The sequence below is a fragment of the Tigriopus californicus genome, chromosome 12 (assembly GCF_007210705.1).
Source record: "Tigriopus californicus strain San Diego chromosome 12, Tcal_SD_v2.1, whole genome shotgun sequence".
Lineage (NCBI taxonomy): Eukaryota > Metazoa > Arthropoda > Copepoda > Harpacticoida > Harpacticidae > Tigriopus > Tigriopus californicus.
The window spans coordinates 17,143,574-17,163,684 of record NC_081451.1 but is presented as its reverse complement, the minus strand read 5'-3'; the positions used below and the strand labels follow the sequence as shown (position 1 = coordinate 17,163,684).

Here is a 20,111-nt window from a genome sequence, read left to right as displayed (position 1 = left end):
CACTATGATCATGGCTAAAAATGGAAAATAGAGTTCGAGGCATGCAACGGAAGAACACATTTATTCAATTAATCGTTAGCAATTGATTAGATGAGATAAAGTATTTTTTTGACCACGCTTGGGCCCCAAAATCTGGCTCACAAGCTATGTACATTCATTGGAGTCTTAGTAGGGAAGCTTTTACCACTATGACTCTGAAACAAACGTCTGTAGAAGTAAATAATGTAAAACTGACTTGTCCTTCATTGCATCTGTTTTCATATCCTCTTGAATGGGTCCAACTAGATTTGTCCACCAACTAGCACTAGAAGCAGGGCCATTGGGCCGGAAACCCGTTCATAGTGCATTCTTTATTTGTCTCGGAAGTCCGTCCGTGTAGTCCATTGTTGGAGTGGTTCTGGCTGAGACCACCATGCCAAGTGAAGAAATGAAGACATTTGGGAATCATTGATCTTCATGATGACGATGACGTGATTGTTCATTTTGGGTTTCGATGCTTTCATTAGGTCTTCATGACTATCACAACATCATCACACGGCCCATGGACCTTGGGACCGTGAAGCAAAAGATGGACGGTCGAGAGTATGGAAAACCTGAAGAATTTGCTCAAGATGTCAGACAAATCTTTAAGAACTGCTACACCTACAATCCTGAAACCCACGATGTTGTGGCCATGGCCAAAAAGCTAGAACAGGTGAGGAAACACATACTTACTTAATGGGCGAGGGTCCTCCTCGTCTCTTTTGGCTGAAGGCGACTAAAGTTATTATATTATTAACTGACTGCTAGCGTCGAAAGGGCAACAACCCTTTTTGTCGTGGATTGTGAAAATAAAAAATAAAAAGACATTTAAGTGTGTTTTCGTCACGAAATCTGACACAATGCGTCATTTGTCTACAACGGTGTCGATGACACTGGAAAATGCGTTTCTAGTTTTCATGACTTTGATTTGTACATTTTTTTTTCAAACTTTATTGTCAATGTCACCGACACCGTTTTAGAAAATGACAAACTGTGTAAGATTTCTATGAAATCTTTAGATCACTTTCATTAATATCGAAGCCCCCCCATTTTCGATGTATTTATTTTAGATACAACGAAAATACATAAATAGAACACTGTTGTTTTTTCCCCCCCTCGAGAAATTTAACATAGACCTCATCAAACACGTAGATGAAATATTTATTCTAATTCTTTGGAGGGAACGCACCTAAAGTTCAATTTAAAAGAGGGCTTCGTTACATGTCATTGGTAGGTTTCAAATTTGTAAATTTTGATTTTGTCAATCTAGACTAGAACTTGTTAATCCTTGACAATCCATAGCTTAAACCGCAAACTACAAATGAGTTATTCATGAATCACATAGATTCCGGAATCAAAAAAAGAAGAAGAAAAACCAAAAGGGACTAATTTCAAGTCTAATAATGACTCTCCATCCGCCTTGGCCGTACAGCAGGCTTCATGGAGCTGGCCCAGTGGGCGCCGGCGCGCCCGCTTTGAGCACACCAGCAGCTCCTCCTTTGACCGGCCCCAGAAAGGCTGCAGGTGGCGCAGTCAAGGTCGAAAAAATGGACTTTGACTCGGATGGGAGCGAAAAGGACCAGGTCAGCAAGGACGATTGGAATCGACGCCTCCTTCACGTCCAAGAGCAGATGAGACAGCTTAGTGAGCAAATCCGAATCCTGGTGGAAGAGAGTGCTGCGCGCAAGAAGCGGAGGCATGACCGAGGAGGAGGAGGAGGAGGAGGTAATCATTAGAATTACGATGAGTACGATAATTACGATCATGATTGCAATAGAGTGCAATTTGGCTTACTGCATGAGTAGTAGAGAGGATTATAAATTTCTTTGGACTCATGCTGTGCTTGCTTACTGTGGATAAAGGATGCATTTTTACAGATTTGAAAGGCTCTTGTATATAAGGACATTGATTGATTGATTGAAAACACGTTACCATTCCGAATAACTTTGTTGTTAAAGATATATTCCTGTCGAGTTCAAACAAGTATTGAAACACATTGGGGCACATTTGCATAGAAATCAAGGAAGCTTGAAATTTAACTCATTGTGTTGAAAGGCTATCAAAACATATCCCATTTGCCTATTTTTTAATTTTATTTTTGTTTTTTTGGATTAATTTAGAGATGAACTGAATTGAGTACATGTCTTATTTATAATAGTTCGTGCTGCAGGAGGTCGGACCAATGCTCGCAACAACAGCCATCGAGCCCTGGCCACGCCCACGGTGGGCATGAACCATTCTGGCCTGCTCAATCACACGACTCATGTGGATGCCTCGGGTTCCTCACGTTTGGCGTCCGCCTTTGACGACTTCGAAGACCTTCTCCCGGCAGCGCCCATGCCCATGCCCACGAGAGGGCGTGGTCGCGGGAGAGGAGGAGCCGGAAGAGGTAAGGAATTGCGCGGGGTGTCATGGGCAGGCCTTTTTGGAATATCTCCCTTTTTCCCTGAAATGTTCCCTCGTATAAACTTGACAGGATCTTGAGATGGCAGTTTTTTTTTTGGGGGGGGGGGGGTCGATTTATGGGCTCGATTCAGGGATGTCAAGTTTGAGATTTATGGTTGATAGCGGAGGGGGATCGGTTATGGTGAAATTGTGATTATACACTTGAATGGGATTGATGGACAAATGGGTTAAAAATAGAAAGAACAAAGAGAATAATAGCCTTGGTATTTGAGTGTGCAAACCCGAGCCCTGCTACGGGAAAAAAATGAGCACGATCTAGTAACATCAAGCGTCTTTGACGTTGTCAAAGTAGCCCCTTCACTATTTCTTCCATTTCACGTCTCATTTCACGATGCGAGATCAAGTCCAAACAGTCTTTCTTGTACAAAAAAGGGACAAATTAAAGGCATGATGAATAAAGCCCCTTTAATGACACTCCTTGACAACGTTTCTCTTTCAGGGGCAAAATCTTCGGGCAGCTTTGGCGCTCCCGGCTCGGGTGATGCCATGGGGGGCCAAGCGCCCCCTGGTGGTGGTGGTGGTGGTCGCGGGGTCAAAAGGCCGAGAAAGGCTGGGCCTGGCGGAGTGGGCAGTCGAGGGGCCAAGAAGGCGAAAGCCGAGGTCCCGCCTCCTCCGCCTCCCGTCGCTTCTCAAGTGGCGAGTGGCGGAGGAGCCGGCGGGGGTGTGGGCGGGACTCTGCCTCCCCCACCCATTCCTCATTACACGTCCGACGACGAGGACGACGCCAAGCCCATGTCCTACGACGAGAAGCGCAAGCTCAGTCTGGACATCAATAAACTGCCTGGAGACAAAATTGGCCGGGTGAGTCGGTGTAGACATCAGTTGACGTCATCAGTTTCAGAGGCTACCGCCATCTACCGTTCAAAAGGTTCTTTTCTTTACAATTTGGGCACTGGTTTGGGGGGGATATGGATAGTTATGCTTATCGTGTGTGGACACAAAATGTATAAGCCAGCACGGGGGGTTCTATTTGTTTGAAGGATAAGACCTGCATCAAAGATTACTTAAAATCCCTTATATTTTCTCTGACTGAGACACAGAATACTACAAGGGAAGTCAGCCAGGGGCCAAAGTTAACAACATCTTGTCTTAGGTCCGGCTTGCACTTTTGATGACCAAGGTCATAGATTTCCAGACTTTGAATGTAGGACAACCATCAGTTAAACACTGCAATAGATGATCTCCTGAGCTTTGCTAACACGTTATTGTACTATTCAGCCAACTCAGGCATCACAGCCCAGTTTTTTAAGGCAAAGGAGTGAATCTTAGATCAAGAAGAGGGGTCGTACCATACTACAGAAGTTTGATCTGTTCTTGATATGAGATTCACTCCTTGTCTGAAAAAAAATTGGGCTCAGTTGTCCAACGTCCAGGTTCTAGACACCTAAAACGTTGGTCACTAAAAGTGCCTACTTTACATCAGACAAAGTGTTCATACCATAGGCCTCTGGATAGAAAGAGGAAAACACAAGGGTGCTGCTAGCTGGTTTGTCTCTTTTAATTGAGACTGAAACGTCTTGTAACTCTCAGTTTGACAGTTAGATGGGAGGGCAATGACACCGAGATGAAGCGCCCTCCACAGCCAGGTGGCAATTTCATGAGCTTAAATAGTAGAAGCAGTGTTGATGATCCACAATCACAAACAACTTGGAGTTTGTATTATTCACATTTAAACAATGATATGCTAAAAGTGCGTCAAAAAATGAGAGTTGGCTCCAAAAGATGAAATGAAGATCACAAAACTTAGTATTGAAGTAACGTCCCTTATGTTCAACGCATCATCTCCTAGAATGCGCTCTTGAGCCGCTAGAGGGCCAACACTCCAGATTTAGACTCTAAAAACTGTCCGACATGCGTGATGCGACGCAAACTTGCTCGTCTTCATATCTCATGACATCGATATTTAAAACATGTTCAATGTTCCCCAACCATGCAACGGGTTTCTACGTCGGTTCAAATTAGAGCCTTACTCTCATGGTGGGCTCATGTTTAAGGTTGACATGGTTAAGGCAGACAGGAACAAGACGACACATGCAAACCTGAGCTAGGCTAACAAACATGGATTCCAGGCCTCTTGTGTTTTTTTTTTGTCAAAGAGTGAATCCGAATGATCAAACGTTGCAAATGACGCCAAGAAAAGGACACAGCTTTTTTGAGACGTGATCCTCTTGATGTACTCAACCATTATTTGGAAGCTCCATGAGGAAAGAAACCTTTAGGTTTAGGGCTCCTGGTCAAATCTAGTGCAAAGAAAACCGATCCCTGAGGGGGACCTTCATGCTTTGATAGAAAGTTAGTAAGACAAAGCTGAGAAAGTTTTGTCAGGTTGGTTCATATGAGTCTTTCTATGTCAGATGTGCGTCCCTCTTTCGTTGGAAAAGATGGATAAAACACGAAACAATCTTGGTGTTATTAACGCCTCAATGATTCTAGTAAATGAGCAGTGTGTGGCATTCCAGTTTACCTTTCATTAATCTTTATTGGACACTTGGGAGAACCATTGCAGTCGTCATAACATGTGAATCATAGTGGAACAAAAAAAGGCCGTTGTGCATGAGAACTTTTATGATTATTTGGTGTTTATTCATTTGGAAAGGATTTTTTTGCGAGGGGTGATGTGGAACAAATTGGGACATGATTTTATGTAGAATTGATTTTGAAAAAAAATCTAGTATACTTGAAGTACGCTACCATAAACATATGGTAAACCTCAAAGGAACATTTTAACCTCAAGTTTGATCATCGAATTTGATAACCTTTGTTTTTCGTCACTAAATGTTATTTATTCACAGCAAATTTTCAAAGCCATTCCGCAGCCACGCCTTCAGCAGATCTGAACAAATACACGGTGGTTTTTTTTTTTTTGTTTTCTTTCAACTTTTAAAAGTGTTGTTTATTCACGGAGTCAAAAGAAAAGAACCCTCCTTTCAATGTCCCAGTGGTTAGTCTTTTTTTCTATAATTTGAATGTCCCTTTACTGCCAAGAAACTCCCTTTGTTACCTTTTTAAGATACACTCTGGGGTAATGAATATAATTATTGATGCCGGTCACAGGGTTTCTTGAATAATGGAGCCCAATCAGGGAACCAAATTTGGCAAGCCTCAAAGGAAATTCCCATGCACCTTGGCTCCAGCTTTCATACTATCACACCATTAATGCAAGAAATGACCACTATATCATAGCTAAGAGGGAGGGGCATACCACCTAGGTTGGGCAACACACACTAATCCTTTGGACAGTATGGGAGGGGGACATACAATTACCATAATGGCACGGCTGTTCGAACTGAACTACAACTTGGAACAAAATGTGTGAGTATTGTATTCAGTGTGCAATATTGTTTTGTAGAGAGACCATTGCCATGGTATGGACCTTCCATAAAGAACAATAACCATCAGTTAGTTCAACGTGTTGCCATTTGTGTTGGTATGCCTCTCGTCAATTCACAAGCGTCATTTATGACCACAGTACAAAGAAGGAGCCTTTCCTTTGCTTATGTGCAACCTCACGCTTCTCTCTTGTTGTGTTCCAGGTGGTGCATATCATCCAGTCTCGCGAGCCCTCGCTGCGAGAGACCAACCCGGACGAGATCGAGATCGACTTCGAGACGCTCAAGCCGTCCACCTTGCGGGAGCTCGAGAAGTACGTGGCCACATGTCTCCGCCGAGCCAAGCCTCTCAAGCCTTACTACGAAAAGAAATCCGGCGACCAGCAGCTCACCGAAAAGAAGCAGGAGCTCGAGAAGCGGCTCGAAGATGTGACCAAGACCCTGGGCGGCGACCCACGCAAGGAGAAGAAGGCTCGGGGAGGAGGAGGAGGAGGAGGGGCCGCCGGCGCCAAGAACAGTGCGGGTGGCGGCAAATCCGGAGAAGCCAAAGCGGCCAGTGGAGGCGGGCCCAATGCGGGCAACGGCTCTTCGGGCAGCTCCAGTGACAGTGAGAGCTCTGGGTCGTCCAGCTCAAGCTCAGATAGCGACTCAGACTCGGAAACCGAGAACTCGCCCACCAAAGCGGCTGACAAGGCCAATCATAAGGCTGCAGTCGCCGCTGCTGCGGCTGCGGCGGCTGTTGCGGCGACGGCTAACTCCTCGGCGCCAGTGCCTGGGAACGGAGCGGGAAGCAACCCTTCGACCAATATCAGTGTGAGGCGCGACCTTATGCCCAACTCGAACCACGGCCCCGCGCCTCGCGAACCTATGGTGCCGCAACAGCCTGCGCCTGCATTTGGCGCCCCAATGGGAGTCGGCATGCCCGTCGCTAGCGGTAGGAACAGCGTTGATGCGCTGGACAGTGGTGGACTGAATGCTGCTGTACTGGGCGGAGGAGGAGCGCCCGCAGGAGTTGGAGGAGGAGGAGGAGGAGGAGGCACCAAGACCAAGGCGGCGCTCAAAGGTAAGAAGAACATTTCGATGGCAGCCTAAAACAGTTCGTTGATTCTTGAGGTTCTTTTTGGAGATGAGAAAGATTGACGTTATTTATGCATTACCATTTCCCTCATTGTTGTTCAATCCTGAATTCCCTCAAGGTATCGAGAAATGTAAAGGCTATAGGTTTTGTAAATTGAAAGAAACAAATCTATGTAATTCAGCTGTTCACAACATTTCTGATTGTGCTGCCATTTTTCCGCTTCTAAGGAGGATCGCTTATAGTGGAAAAATGACAGATGAAGTATTCCAGATGCATAATTTCCCGTGAACGTGGAGTGATTATAAGTAAATGAACAGAAGTCCCACAATTGGACTTGCGTCCCCGTTCCAAGCCGTAAACTTGAGTATATTGAAGCCTCCATGGCATAATTTCGTCGCTAATATCTGCCCGTTAAAAGGTGTTCGTTGGCATTGATTTTGGGTTTGTGCAATTTGGCAATTTTGTGCAGTTTAAGTTCCACACTTGGAGTTGCCTCCGTCACCTGGGCGGAGCTATTGAGTTCGAGAAAGGTGCCCACCACCGATGCATCGAATTTCATTCAAGCCGACAGTTGGTCCTTATTTTTTTTATCAAAAACTTCATGTTTGTCCCCTTACACCAAAAAAAGAGTCATTTGGATCCTCGGCTTGGACTTTGTGTGGGTTGCCTTAAAAAAAAAAACAAAGTTGGTACCACTAAAAGTTTGGGGATGGCTTACGAACAAAATGGGCGTTGCAAGTTTTAGGCTTGTTAGTTGGCTGGCAATGGCCCACCCTCTCTCCAAAATGATGAGAGGCTTCAGATGTTTCGCAAAACAACCAAAGTCAGAGCTCCTTCGCGCCTGAAACAAACATCAGTCACATGAAGAACTACTGCAAGAGTGGCTCACTTTGCTTCAAGTTAGGTTGTTTCATTGAGAGTCAATTCAATATATCTTTTTTATTTGGTTTCCATAACAAGTTATCACAGAATGGCCCATCAATTTTAGAATGCCATTAGCTTAAGATGGGCCTGTGGTTGAACGTGAACTCACCTCTGATTCGTTGATTCGTATCCTCTTGGTTCATTGTGGGTTCAATTCAATTATTGCCTCCACTCACTAACACCCCCCCCCCCATTGAATGGCCATGTTTTAATTGTCCAAAGACCATTTTCACATGATATGACAAATTTGGCTGAAATTGACCCAAATGTGGCGTTCAACATTAATAATTGAGTTTGTAGATCTGACGCCTGACCTTTCTCTCATTTCGGACAACACGCCTTTGATTTTTTGCCCCTCTCCAAAATATGTAATGGGGAAAAATATGGCTTATTTCTATGTACCGGGTCACTTGTTGATTACGGCTCAGACTTTAAGGTTAGGCTTCCAAAGTATTGAAATCTAGTCTTAGCATGAGCGCAGATATTTTCACGTGAAGCTTGATGGCCATCACGATCGTCCTGAAGGGCCTCGCTTCCCCACTTGCAGTACATTTCCTTTGCATCTGACTGGCTCTCAGTCAAGAATGATCCCTTTCCTTCAAAAAACTTCCCTGGCCGAGACAATGTAGGCAAAGAGATGCACATTATACTGTATACATTTTATAAGTCGAGTGGTGTGAATGAAAAGATGACCACTGTACTAAATTACCATCATCAAGCGCTCAAGATTTTGAGTGAAAGTGAACAAACCATGTTGTTTGTCTCTTTCAGGTTGGTCGAGTTTGGCTGGTCAAAATACCGCCACTTCTAATGTGGGAGCTGGAGCTATGGCCAGCACGCAGGCCTCTTCCAAATCGAATTTCCACCAGAAAACATCGGACACGTTTGCAGCCTTCAGGAAGGCTGCTCAAGAGAAACAAGACCGTGAGCGCCAACTCAAAGAACAGCAAGAAACCCAGCGGTTGAAGAAAGAGGCGGCTGAGCGGGAGCGTCAGCGCCAGGAGAACGAGAAGAGAAAAGAGAAGGAGGAGGAAGAGCTGTTGGAGCAGGCGCGCCGAAGCATGACCGGTGGACCAAATAACGCTGCCGGAGCGGGGGCGGGGGCGCCACCCGGCCAGCCTGAGGTCAACGCTCAATCTGAAGCTGACAAGTTGGCGGAGGCGGCACGCTTGGAGCGTGAGCGCTTGCGCCAGCGTGAGCAAGAGCGCCGGCGTAGGGAGGCGAAAGCCAATCAAATTGATATGAACATGCAATCTGACCTCATGGCTGCCTTTGAAGAGAACATCACCTAACTGAGGCAGCCTGCCAACGCCCCTTCTCTTGATAACCAATGATTGAGGAGGGACAGAAGAGGTCAACAACCTGCTTGCTTTGATGTTTCACAAACAAACCCACCTCTTGGGATCATCCCTTGGTCAACGCTGGAAGTTCACAAACACACCACACAAACTTGAGCTCCTTTCTTCCCAGCAACGAAGTATTTTGTAATTAAGTTTAACATGAAGGGACACGAATGACTACGTAGGCGAAACATGTTTAATAAGTATGCATATGCCATTCTAAAAGAGTCAATAAAACCTATACACCACTCGTTGCCACTCCTCACCATCCCTTTTGAAGAGATATTTTTGCGCCCACATGATCGGACTGACGGGATATCCGGTTATTTGCTCATCCTTTGTTTATTTTTTTTTGACAAAAAAGTAAGAAAAGGCACGTGAAACCTAACTCATTTCAACGGATCGTCCGCTCACATTTCTGGGAATTTCGATACTGAGCGGATCAGCTTCTGCTCGTTAATGAATGAAACTATTGAAATGCGAGATGTTTGGGGTTGCATTTGCTTTTATTTTGGCATCAGTCGCACTCGTGTTTCAAAAATCATTGGCCCTTTTTGTTGGATTCCCGGAACTCTTCGATGTTGGTCCTCACCTGATCCATCATTTTGTGGTAGAAATCTTGGCGATAGCCAAAAAAGAAAAATATCTCGAGTAAAACAAATAGTCCTCCCGTGATCAAGGCTTGGTCCAAGCTGTCCAAAAGAGCAGGAGCTCGCCCTAAAGACAAGAATTGGCAACACATTATTTATTTGTTAGTAGGGCCTGGAAACATAATTTTCAAAATATGGTTAAACACCATATTGATGCTTTCATTGGTGTGCCCTGAATATGTAGAAACTATTGCGGGAAGGGCCAAACTAAGACATGTCATATTTTCAGGCCCTCAATACTATACAGACAGAAGACTACTTATTTAAAGGGGCTTCTCCGAGAAGCAAGAAGCTTTTATTTCTCAAAGTTTTTGGCCCTGTCAAGAGCATTTTTCAAAATGACAAGCGCTCATAACATTGAAACAATCAATATTCGGAATCCATAGCTAACATACTTTTTTAGATTGATCTAATAAACTTTCCTTTAGGTGGCTAAAAGTTAGATTTGGTAGTCCACAAGGGCACTTAGCTTAAGGAAAAAAAGAGAGGGGAACAGATTTTCATTCATTGTGCTGCTACAAGTGAAATCACAGAAATATAAAGAGTAAGATCAAATCTTGAGAGAAAAGACAATGGATCTCGGCTTGACAAGTGGAACACAAGCGAGCATTTATTGGCCAAGGGAACAACTGGCAAACATTCCACATAAGAGCAAGGAATCATTAGAGTCTAACATCTTTGAAATTCTAGTTAGCGTAACAATTATCACTAGGCCTGCTCAAAGAATGCAATGAAAATTGGCACCAAAAAAAAAAGAAAAATTGCAATTAAAAAAAATGTAAATAAATGAAGAAAAGTGCCACATGTTTTAGCTCTTATCTCAAATACTTAAGAACAAAATGATTAAAGAACAAAAAAAAACGAATGTTTGCAACAAAATTGCAAGACAACGCTAAAAGAAAAGATGCAGATAGTTTCTTTATAAGCTCTGGGTTCGACTGAATGATCATGGCCAGACAGCCAAAGCACAATGAGGGAACTTTTCTGGAATACTCAATCGACACTTTTAATTGACTATTAAGCAAAAGCATTAAGTCTGCATTAACATACCATTTTGGATGATTTTGGTGCAGAACATATCAAAGCGTTCATGTCCAGGTTATGCAATAACTACGAGTATTCTAGGCTAGCAAGTAAGCATTCCAGAGAAGAGGACATGCATTCCTTGTCTAACTAAATTTCCTTTTGGTTCTAAAAAGGCAATGCGAAAAGTTTGGTAATCAAACTGTTCAAGGAAAAATACTGCCTAAAACAACAAAAAGTGAGACTAGTTCATTCGGCATTTCGGCATTGGAAAACCACCACTCTTTTTATACCAAAGTCCAAACACCCCGGCCAACTTTTCTCTTTTGATTCATGCTTTACGGCTTTGACAAAGCATTATCTTCTGTGGGTACGTACATTATCATCGTTTCTATTCGTGTTAAAAGATGGAATTGTCTGTTGTAAGAAACAATCATCATGGGGCATTCAGATAGAAATGCAAATGTTTATTAGTATTTGAGGATGATCGACTATTTTTCAAGTATTCATCATTGGATGCAACACTTTTAAACTGTACCTGAGCAAAGATCTGTATCGATGTTTCCAGGCTTTTATGTCCTTGTAAAAAAGTCCCATTTCTGGCCTTGTCTACAAAAAATGACTTTAAGTTCAAAGACCATAGCATCCTATGATATTCAAAATAATAGAAGCTTAAAAAATAGCAACAGTCGAGAATTCGAGAATCACTATAACTTTTAAAAGAAGGTTAGAACAATTCGACGTATTGCTTTCCTGGCAAGAAAAGACAAATTCGTCAAATAGTGATTAATCGAAATCTTATCAAGTCTGGCAATCCAATGGAGTCTAGAAAAAGAAAGTCCGCCTTGCTCTTTCTAAAACTGACGGGGGTTAAACAATCATGCGTTTGCTTAATACATAAGAACTTCTATTGGCCTTTCTCTTCCTAGACAAAAATAGCTTTTTTTGCGAGGGGGGGGAACACATGTTTCAGAAAATAAACTCAGATTTGTGTATTGGACCACCTAACATACATGAAGAAGCCTCACAATTCTATACATAGTCAATCGATAATATTAGAACTCTGTTAATAATGTATTGAGGAAGGTGCCCTCAACATCTCATATTTATCAGATGCTTAGTTTTTACAATCCAGGGGATTTCAATTTCTATTGATTTGAAATAGGTTACAAAAAATTGAGTATGTTGTAATAGCTTGCATGTAGGTGTGAAATTTTACAAGTTATTGTCAACATATTATGTCTTGCATTTTAATGTCAAAAAGAATTGATCACTGATGGCAAATTTCCAATCCAATGAATACTATTTCAATCGCTGTCTGTAAAGTTTTACCCATCCTCAAACTCATGATCATCTAGATTTGTGCTCGAAGATTATGCAAAAAAAATTTTGAAATATTTATCTGTAATTGATCTGAAACAATGTTAGTTGTATTTTCCGCATGTTTCAAAACAATAGTTGTTAATCTTTTTTTTTTAAGGCAATTGGAAAATATGTTTTGTTTCGTGTAAAATATAATGGCAGTATTTTGTGGCCAAATTTGATACTAAATGACACATTTTTGAACATTGTGGCTAAACTGGTCGTGCTTTCTGTCCATTTTTAAAGCCAACTCACAATTGCAAGTAATGGTACCAATAAGATGCAACAATCTTGTTGACAAGCGCTAGCTAGCTAGCTCATGGAGTACCCTATGGCTAGCTCTAGGTATGGTCAAAGAAGTTCAGCAACCTATTCCTAACCATATCCTTGTTAAAGAATCCGATCCCAATGCTTCTCTTGCAATCTTAATACCTTCGAAGACCCCATGTCCGATGAATTGAAAAGTCCATGCCAAAAAGAAGATGACCCAAGCCGCCTGCCAAATGGGGTAACCGCCCACATACCAATCCTCGGAGACCATTTTCCATGTTCCAAAGTAAAGTCCAGCCACCATAAGGGCCCCTAGACCCCCCGCAATCGGCTCCATGGCGAAATAAGATACTGCAATCGAAACAGACACTTCTCAAACTATGTGCAGCCTGTTCATCTGTTGACAAAGCCACATCCTTGGCGTTTATGGCCAAGAACAAACCAATATTTTCGCATCTATAAGGGCTATCACGATTTCCAAGGTTTTGTGATTGACCGTTAGATGGCGGGGTTCAAACTCATGGTGATTGCTATTTACGGTGTGAATGTGCGTCACATTTTTTTATCACATTTACCAACACATGTCGGGACTTTTGATCAAATTTATGAGGAACAGAGCGACCTCAATTCCTTTTGAAATGTGTTGTATAGTTGCTCCGTTGGCTTGTTGTTATGTTGGACAAATTGATCCGAATGGAATACTCTACCAATATATATAATGGCCATAACCAAGGCCAAGTTGAGCGGGGCTTGCAGACCAAAGGGCAAATTTTGAAGTGCATGAGGCATTGGCAGATGAGTCAAGAAGCAGTAGGACGATAACTGAAATTGGGAGAACAAGAAACGGGTAAAATACAAATCACCCATATTCAAGCCTAAAAAAAATGCAGTTTGAAGTTGCCAAAAAAGGGATGCGTAATGTTTTGATATTGCTTTCCTGCCTGTCAATTTTTATTGTCCTTGTTAACTCGTTAGTTCTACATATTCAAACAAATGACGCATCTTATCACAACAAAATGAAATTGCTAAACAAAAATTTTCTTAGCCAAATATGTTAAAAATGGAGGCCTGTTCAAATATTTTTGGTCAAGCAAATGGAAAGAAACTCAAAGAAAACCCAAGTAAACATATATGGCTTCCATTTGCAGGCTCATCATTGCCCTCATCACCATAATCAATGCTCATGGTGGTGTTTGTTTGCCCTTTTCCTTGCCACACCCAGTTAGACATTCTAACCCATGAAGTGATCTGTCTGAGTTTTGGCTGCAGGATGAGACAAGCACAGCTTGTAATTTTTAGAACTGGAATATTTAAGACCTAGCTGGAGTTAAAAACAGAGAGCAGTGCTTTGAACGATTAAAATTATAAATCTTCAACCTCAGTTTGACCTCCAGTTTAGAATATTGAGGAAAAATAGTGTGCCAAAACTAGTTTTCCATATAGTAGAGACTCCTTACCACAAGTCTCATCTTGACTTGTAACACAACGTTGCAGAGTTTTGAATTAGTTGTCTGAGCATGAATAAACCTAACGTCAAAAGTTGCCACTGTGTTGAATATTATTTTTGAGGATGATTTGAAATTTACCCCTGACAGTAAAAAAAAGATATTTCCCCGTCTCTAGACTTATCTTACAAATGTGTTTGAAAGATTTTGCCATGTACAACTCAAACAAATTAGAAATCAATCTGCCCGATCTGCCCTGTCTTGCAGGAGCCTAGCTCGTCAAAGCAAATGAAGCGCACTCTAGTGTTCATCATATCAACTATTTTTCGATAGTCTTGGTACTTCAGTCTTGATTCTTGTTGAAAGCCTGTTGGGATTACCTGAAGCAGCAGCATGGCAGTGGCAAGAATAGGCCACACACAAACCAAATGGATGGCCACGTTCACGCGATTAGCATGGTAAGAGGCGTAGAATGTGAATTGCTTCTCCAAGTCGAAGCTATCCTTATCGAACCCCATTGCCAAAGTTTATGAGGAGCAATTGTCCAATTTCCCACACCTACTGCCAGAGCTATGCGGCAAAAATGAAGGGAGGACATGGACTGTGGTCAGGTTTTGATCGGCGATGGTCGACCGACCTACACAGTTACGAGAATAGAAAGAATGGAACCCGTTCCAGGGTCGTGCAGTATAACTGCTCTCTTTTTTCGGGGGCTTGAATTGCGCATTTGAGTCATCTGACCAATCCAGAAAAACAGGTGAAGGCGACTGTGGGTTGGAAATCTTGTTTTAGAACTGATTGGATAAGTGCAATTAATTGCACTGTGTTGTCGCGCAAATCCCTTTTCCGGCCAGACTGGTTTTCGCTTGACAACATATCAACAAAGCCCCGTTGATAGAGGCCCCATGTTGTGGATCAAGCTTTATTGGCTTTTTCCAATAGATTACTTAACATTTTGAACTTCGGAGATGCGGAGATACGGAGCCACATTATGTAAAGAAGCCTTGTCTTGATCATAAAACATCCCAAGCTCTGAAATCCTAATCATTTCTTTCTTCTTCTAAAAATCTGCATTGGCCTCCACCAGAGCTATAAAAACTCTTCTGTGGCTCAATTGACCATTCTGAACAAACTTTTGCACAGTATTATGTAATATTGAAAGTAAGTAGGAAAGACTTGTCTAATGACTCATCACCATTTTTTGGAAGGTTGATTTGCAAAAAAATAGGAAATTTCTTCATAGCAAACATAAGTCCAAAGACTGCGTTTTCAAGATTCAAAGAATATTACGTGTTTATGGATGAACGAAAATGTGGCTTTTATTAATATACATTGTTAGTTGAACAATTCCAAAAAACAGTTCAAAGAAGCACTTTTTGAGTGGAATGTTTTCAAGTTGAACCATTAATATCGTAAACAAAGTATTTGACAAGCACTCTAACGAGAAATAGTATCGTCGAAGAGAACATGGTTGCAGTTTATAAAGGGGTGGGTTAGTCTTCCTTTTAGTACATAAATTTTTACGTGATGCGTTGAAAGTGCATCGGATTTCAGATGTGATGCTTCTCCTTTCGACGACACTCAAATACTTAATGGGTCTATAGATTGAAGCTGTCCCAGTGGTATAAGTGCTTTATACCGGCAATAGATTTTGAAAACCTGTTTTTGGACTCTTTCAATCTTACTTAACCTCCTTGCAGTCATTGGGGCCGCCCACATAAGAATTGTAAAGAGATCACAGATTCAAAAATAAAAGCATAACACTTTCTTCCAAAGAAAGCAGAAATATCATGACAAATGGCTGTTATGATCAGTGACATTACAAGGGCAATACTCTTGGTCACAAATATTTTATGCGTTTTTATGCATAAATGCAAGATTTTACATTTGCAAATTGACATCATGACATCATGCATGTTGTTTGTAAAATCAAAAATACCGATAATGATTTTTTTTCTTCTTCTATTTAGGTGAGGCTTTGAACTATTCTAGGAACGTTGAAGTATCAATAATGGCTGTGATAACGAGGGCCAAAACATATCAATCTATTGGGACGAGTATCATCAGATGACAAACATCAGACAAACAACCACATACAGCTCAGTCAACATCTTTCGAGTGTCTTGAAAAAGTGCTTTGTGCCTCTGAAAACATCGCTTATGCTTCTACTTTACAAATCACGAGCATGTTTCATTATAATGTTCGATGGAATCATCAAGTGCTTATTACAAGATTATAAGTTTCGGGAATGACTGCCAACTTTTTTTTCTACTAGCCCACATTCGAGAAGATTGGAGGGACCATTCTTTAGAGGCATATTTCATTTTCGACATTTACAGGGCGGATTTGTAAGTTTTTCAAATGAAAAATATTTTTTTTTGCACAGAATTTGATGTTTTAATTGAAAAAAAACAAACACTTTTTTACGGCATTATGAACGAATGCCTCTTTTTCCCCCCCAATTTTAACTTGGAAAGCCACTATTTTACCTTCTATTTGAGTTCAAAAAATATTAATTCAGCTTATTACTTTCCAAAATGGGCGCATCAATAAAATGCGTAATTGTAAGCAATATTGTGTAAACTTTGTCACTTCTTTCACCATGAAGCTTAATTTTGGGAATAGTAGTTCTGCACACGGCAAGAGAATGGAATAATGCCTCCATGAGTGATTTTTATCCTCTTAGAGTGGGAATTTTAGCCTTAATATCAGCCAGGAATGTGTGAAAAGACAACTAATTAGGTTTTATTTGTCAAATCCAGAATATCCATTAGCAGGATAATTATTATGTTAAAATGTACAAAAATGAGTATTTAGCATTTCAGTGTTTGGCGCACTTACGTTTGATAAGAACTAAAAGTGAAATAGGTTGGAACCATCCAAGATGTTCTTTTTGGAATCGTACAACAATCTTAATTTTACAGGGAATAAGAAATGAAAGTACCCTAGTCATAATCAAACTTAAAGAGTAAATAGCAGTGCCAACAATTCAGTTTGATTCGTAACAAAAAAATATTTCTGATAATTTTGACACCTTACTTTTTCCAACCATTATTTTCATAGGCGAGTTGTTGCATCCAAACATAGGAAAAATATCTCCTTTTTCATAACTTTTTGCCACTTTGTTTACATGAAAATGCCATTCAGGGCTCAAAAAATCACTTTCAAATCCATCCTCAAAAAAACTGCCTTATAAAATGTGGCAAATTCAACTTGTAAATGGAATTTGTTGCTTCATTTTGCATCAAACAAAAACATTGCAATGTGTCTTGTTTCCTAAATAATCTGCTTCTTCATATTGGTAATACTTTTCTTTTCATGATTGGCACTTCCCCAACAATACTAAGCGAAAGATTAATAACAATTTTTTACCCTTGTTTTGATATAACACTTGATCTATTTACCCATTGAAAAGAAAAAAAATCGTTTATTTTGTGACTAGCTTATATTTCCGGTACTACTCATTTCATTTCAGTGTAGATGAAGCATAGGCTCATGAAAGAATTCCTTTGTTCTCTATTTCAAAGTGTCAAAACATTTCTTTCTGAATGGGCTGTTTCTCCCCAAAAGCTCAACATGTTCAATGACAATGAAGCATCATATTTGTTCCATTTCGACGTCATATTTTGCTCGATTTGGGTGAAGCATATCAATAGGATACAAGTGATCATTTTCCATTAACAAGTTCAAGGAATCCAATCAAGAGAGACCAGAGGGTCGCCATGAGAAGGAATCAATGGACGAACGTGTTTTGGCTCGTGAACGAGGAAATGAGGAAAACACAAAGTAAATACTAGTGGTTGTACGTATTTCATGTTTGTGGCTAACGTTTCCATTCTATTCTCAATGGAGACAAAGCGTGAGATTCGATTTTGATTCGTGAATTGAATGCTCCGTCAAACCTTGATTCGAGAAACGAGCAACAATGCTGTTAAAGTTTGAAGGTTCGTGGCAAGTGGTGCTGAGGACAACTGAACAGCACTGGACGAAGTGTCTTCAAGGAGACTAGAAATGTATAAGTACATTCATAAGAAGTCATTCGGCAAAAAAATTTTTTTTTGCTTTTTGTAATATAAATTTGAAGTGAAAAACATGAAAGAAAATATGTAAGGGAGAAAAGCATCATTTCGTTCAAGAGTGATTTGGTGGTCATCCACAATAACCAATATTAATAGCTAGATTTTTTTTGTGTTGGTAGGTTTCTAATCGCTGATTGGAAATGCTTCCCAATATTGAGTCCATGAAAGAATTGAAATTTCCCGCTTTAAGGCCTAATGAAAGTAGGCTTGGTCAGGTATTCTTTTGCAATAAACAATCTAGTCACGCGAAAAAAGTGATACTACTAATTTTGGACCTGAAGTGTTCGATCGGTGTCCATGGCAACAAAGCTGTCCATTTGATTCGATCTTGTGTGCTGCACACTCTTGAAATTGACTATTTTGTGTCAGCCAAGAGTAGATTGTGAAGTGGAACCCCAAAAAACTAGATGAGTGAGCAAATTTGGTTGATCCCCCTTTACTGCCAGAAGTCAGCAGAAAAATGCGGTTTTTAACTTGGGCCTATTCGACTCAACCAAATCTAGCTGTCTTATCTCATTTTGCGGAAATCTAGGATATAAAAGTCCATGAAAAGGAGAAGGGTGCTATCACTAGGGTCGCTCATTAACTCGTAGCGCTATCAAAACTTTTTGCTTTCAGTCTGCAAGGAGTTGATAATTCAACTATCTCAAACCTCTATGCTTATCCAAGAAGCATATCAGTTTTTATTCTTGTAGCAGTGTATTTGCAAAAACCTTTGACAGCAATTCAATTCGAAGCATTTACACAATGACTTGAACACAGAGTCCCTTTGGAAAGAATGACAAACTCCGTTATTCTTTGAAAAATCCACAGCTTGTTGAATTTCAGCAATCGCATGCAATTTTCAAAAGAACCAATTTTTATTGTAGACCACCTTGCTTTTATTTTGACTTCCTCAATTGCCAGGGTGTCAAGTTTAATCAATTATTTGCAATCATCCAGCCCCACTGGGAAATTACCTTTGACCCTTTTTCCCCCTTTACATATGTTCTCTGCACAAGGAAATAAAGGGAATCTTTATTTTCCTTTAGGTCAGGCCAACGCAGACAGGAACTTGGAGCCTCAGACACCCTTTGCTTAAGGATTCCTCAAAGATCTAAAACTGGTATTGGTCTGACAATCAATAAGTGAGGTACACCTTGGTCTTATCTTAGTGAGCACATCTTGTCAGATGAATCAAAATGTAATACGGTCAGATACATGTTCAGGATTCAAAGACAAGTCAAACAATGAAGTCCACTTCTCTTCTTTCTTGGGCTCCTTCATTGTACAACATGCTTACCTCTAATAGTCATAGGGAAAACATAGGCCTTGCTGATCCAGTGGCATCTTTCTTAAATTCTTAAGTAACATTCCAGATCAACCCTATATTCAAGGACTAGCTCGGTCCGCTAACTCAAATTCGTCAGTAGATCCAAATATCACATAAAGATGAAAAGGTATGAAATAGGCAAATCATAACCTTTCATTTTAATAGTACTGGGGATTGATTACATTCCCTTTGGCAGTTAGAAAAGCCCATGGAAAACCGAACCCAAAAAGTCTTCTCTGAGAGTAAACGTTGTTAAACATAACATCAATTGTCTTCATGAATTCACCAGGTCCTTTAACATTGCAAAATGACCGCCAAATCTGAAAGTGCCAACATACTAAGTCAACAATAAAACAGATTCACTCTTTCAGTTCTCATCACTGAGAAAGTTAACTCATATTTCTATTTATCATCTTAGCATATCAGAGATTGAAGGGATTCCTTGGTAGCAAAATATGGTTATAATTTTTTTTTTTGGCCAAATATAGACCAATGCCAGTTCAAAGGGAAGTACCATACCTAAGAGTATAAAGGTCTGATATTACACAGACATGCAAGTTAATATTTGCACAGAAATAAAGACAGTTTTCTAATGAGCAGGCTGGTCCAAAACATGCAAGTACATTATTTTTCACTTTTCCAAGCTTTTTGCATAATTTTGTACAGTTTGCATTTTGTGCATTTCCAACATATTGGCTCAAAACATTGAGGGTGTCCATTGATTATCACCTTTTTCCTGTAACATAAAGAAACGCTGAAGAAATGCAAAACAAATTATTTTCCACCATTTCATGACATTTGCTTACTTTTGC

At 40.7% G+C, this 20,111-nt stretch overlaps 2 protein-coding genes across 2 annotated transcripts in view; one reads left to right on the top strand and one right to left on the bottom strand.

Annotated features, from left to right (window-relative positions):
• Window positions 1-9,409, top strand: part of LOC131891317 (bromodomain-containing protein 2-like) — a gene marked incomplete at its 5' end in the record, with an annotated part of 13,436 nt that extends 4,027 nt beyond the window's left edge. The window contains 6 exons of the mRNA XM_059240845.1: window positions 507-714; window positions 1,454-1,746; window positions 2,180-2,410; window positions 2,927-3,288; window positions 6,021-6,879; window positions 8,590-9,409. Coding sequence (XP_059096828.1) covers window positions 507-714; window positions 1,454-1,746; window positions 2,180-2,410; window positions 2,927-3,288; window positions 6,021-6,879; window positions 8,590-9,110 — 2,474 coding nt within the window. The remainder of the gene's footprint in view (window positions 1-506; window positions 715-1,453; window positions 1,747-2,179; window positions 2,411-2,926; window positions 3,289-6,020; window positions 6,880-8,589) is intronic.
• Window positions 9,410-9,645: 236 nt separating this feature from the next.
• On the bottom strand, window positions 9,646-14,521 carry LOC131892415 (uncharacterized). Its single transcript, XM_059242280.1, has 4 exons — window positions 14,289-14,521; window positions 13,171-13,285; window positions 12,626-12,814; window positions 9,646-9,875 (listed from the first exon to the last, which is right to left on the bottom strand). Exons 1-4 carry the CDS (start codon window positions 14,424-14,426, stop codon window positions 9,700-9,702), a joined length of 618 nt encoding a protein of 205 aa, XP_059098263.1. The 5' UTR covers window positions 14,427-14,521; the 3' UTR covers window positions 9,646-9,699.
• Between the last annotated feature and the right edge of the window lie 5,590 nt (window positions 14,522-20,111).

Bases quoted from the DNA above. Each gene is read 5' to 3' on its own strand.
- LOC131892415 (XM_059242280.1), bottom strand. From the start codon at position 14,426: ATGGGGTTCGATAAGGATAGCTTCGACTTGGAGAAGCAATTCACATTC. The intron at 12,815-13,170 runs GTAGAGTATTCC...TTTCGATTGCAG, and splicing joins TATGGCCATTATATATATTG to TATCTTATTTCGCCATGGAG. The intron at 9,876-12,625 runs GTATTAAGATTG...TCTTGTCTTTAG, and splicing joins CGGACATGGGGTCTTCGAAG to GGCGAGCTCCTGCTCTTTTG.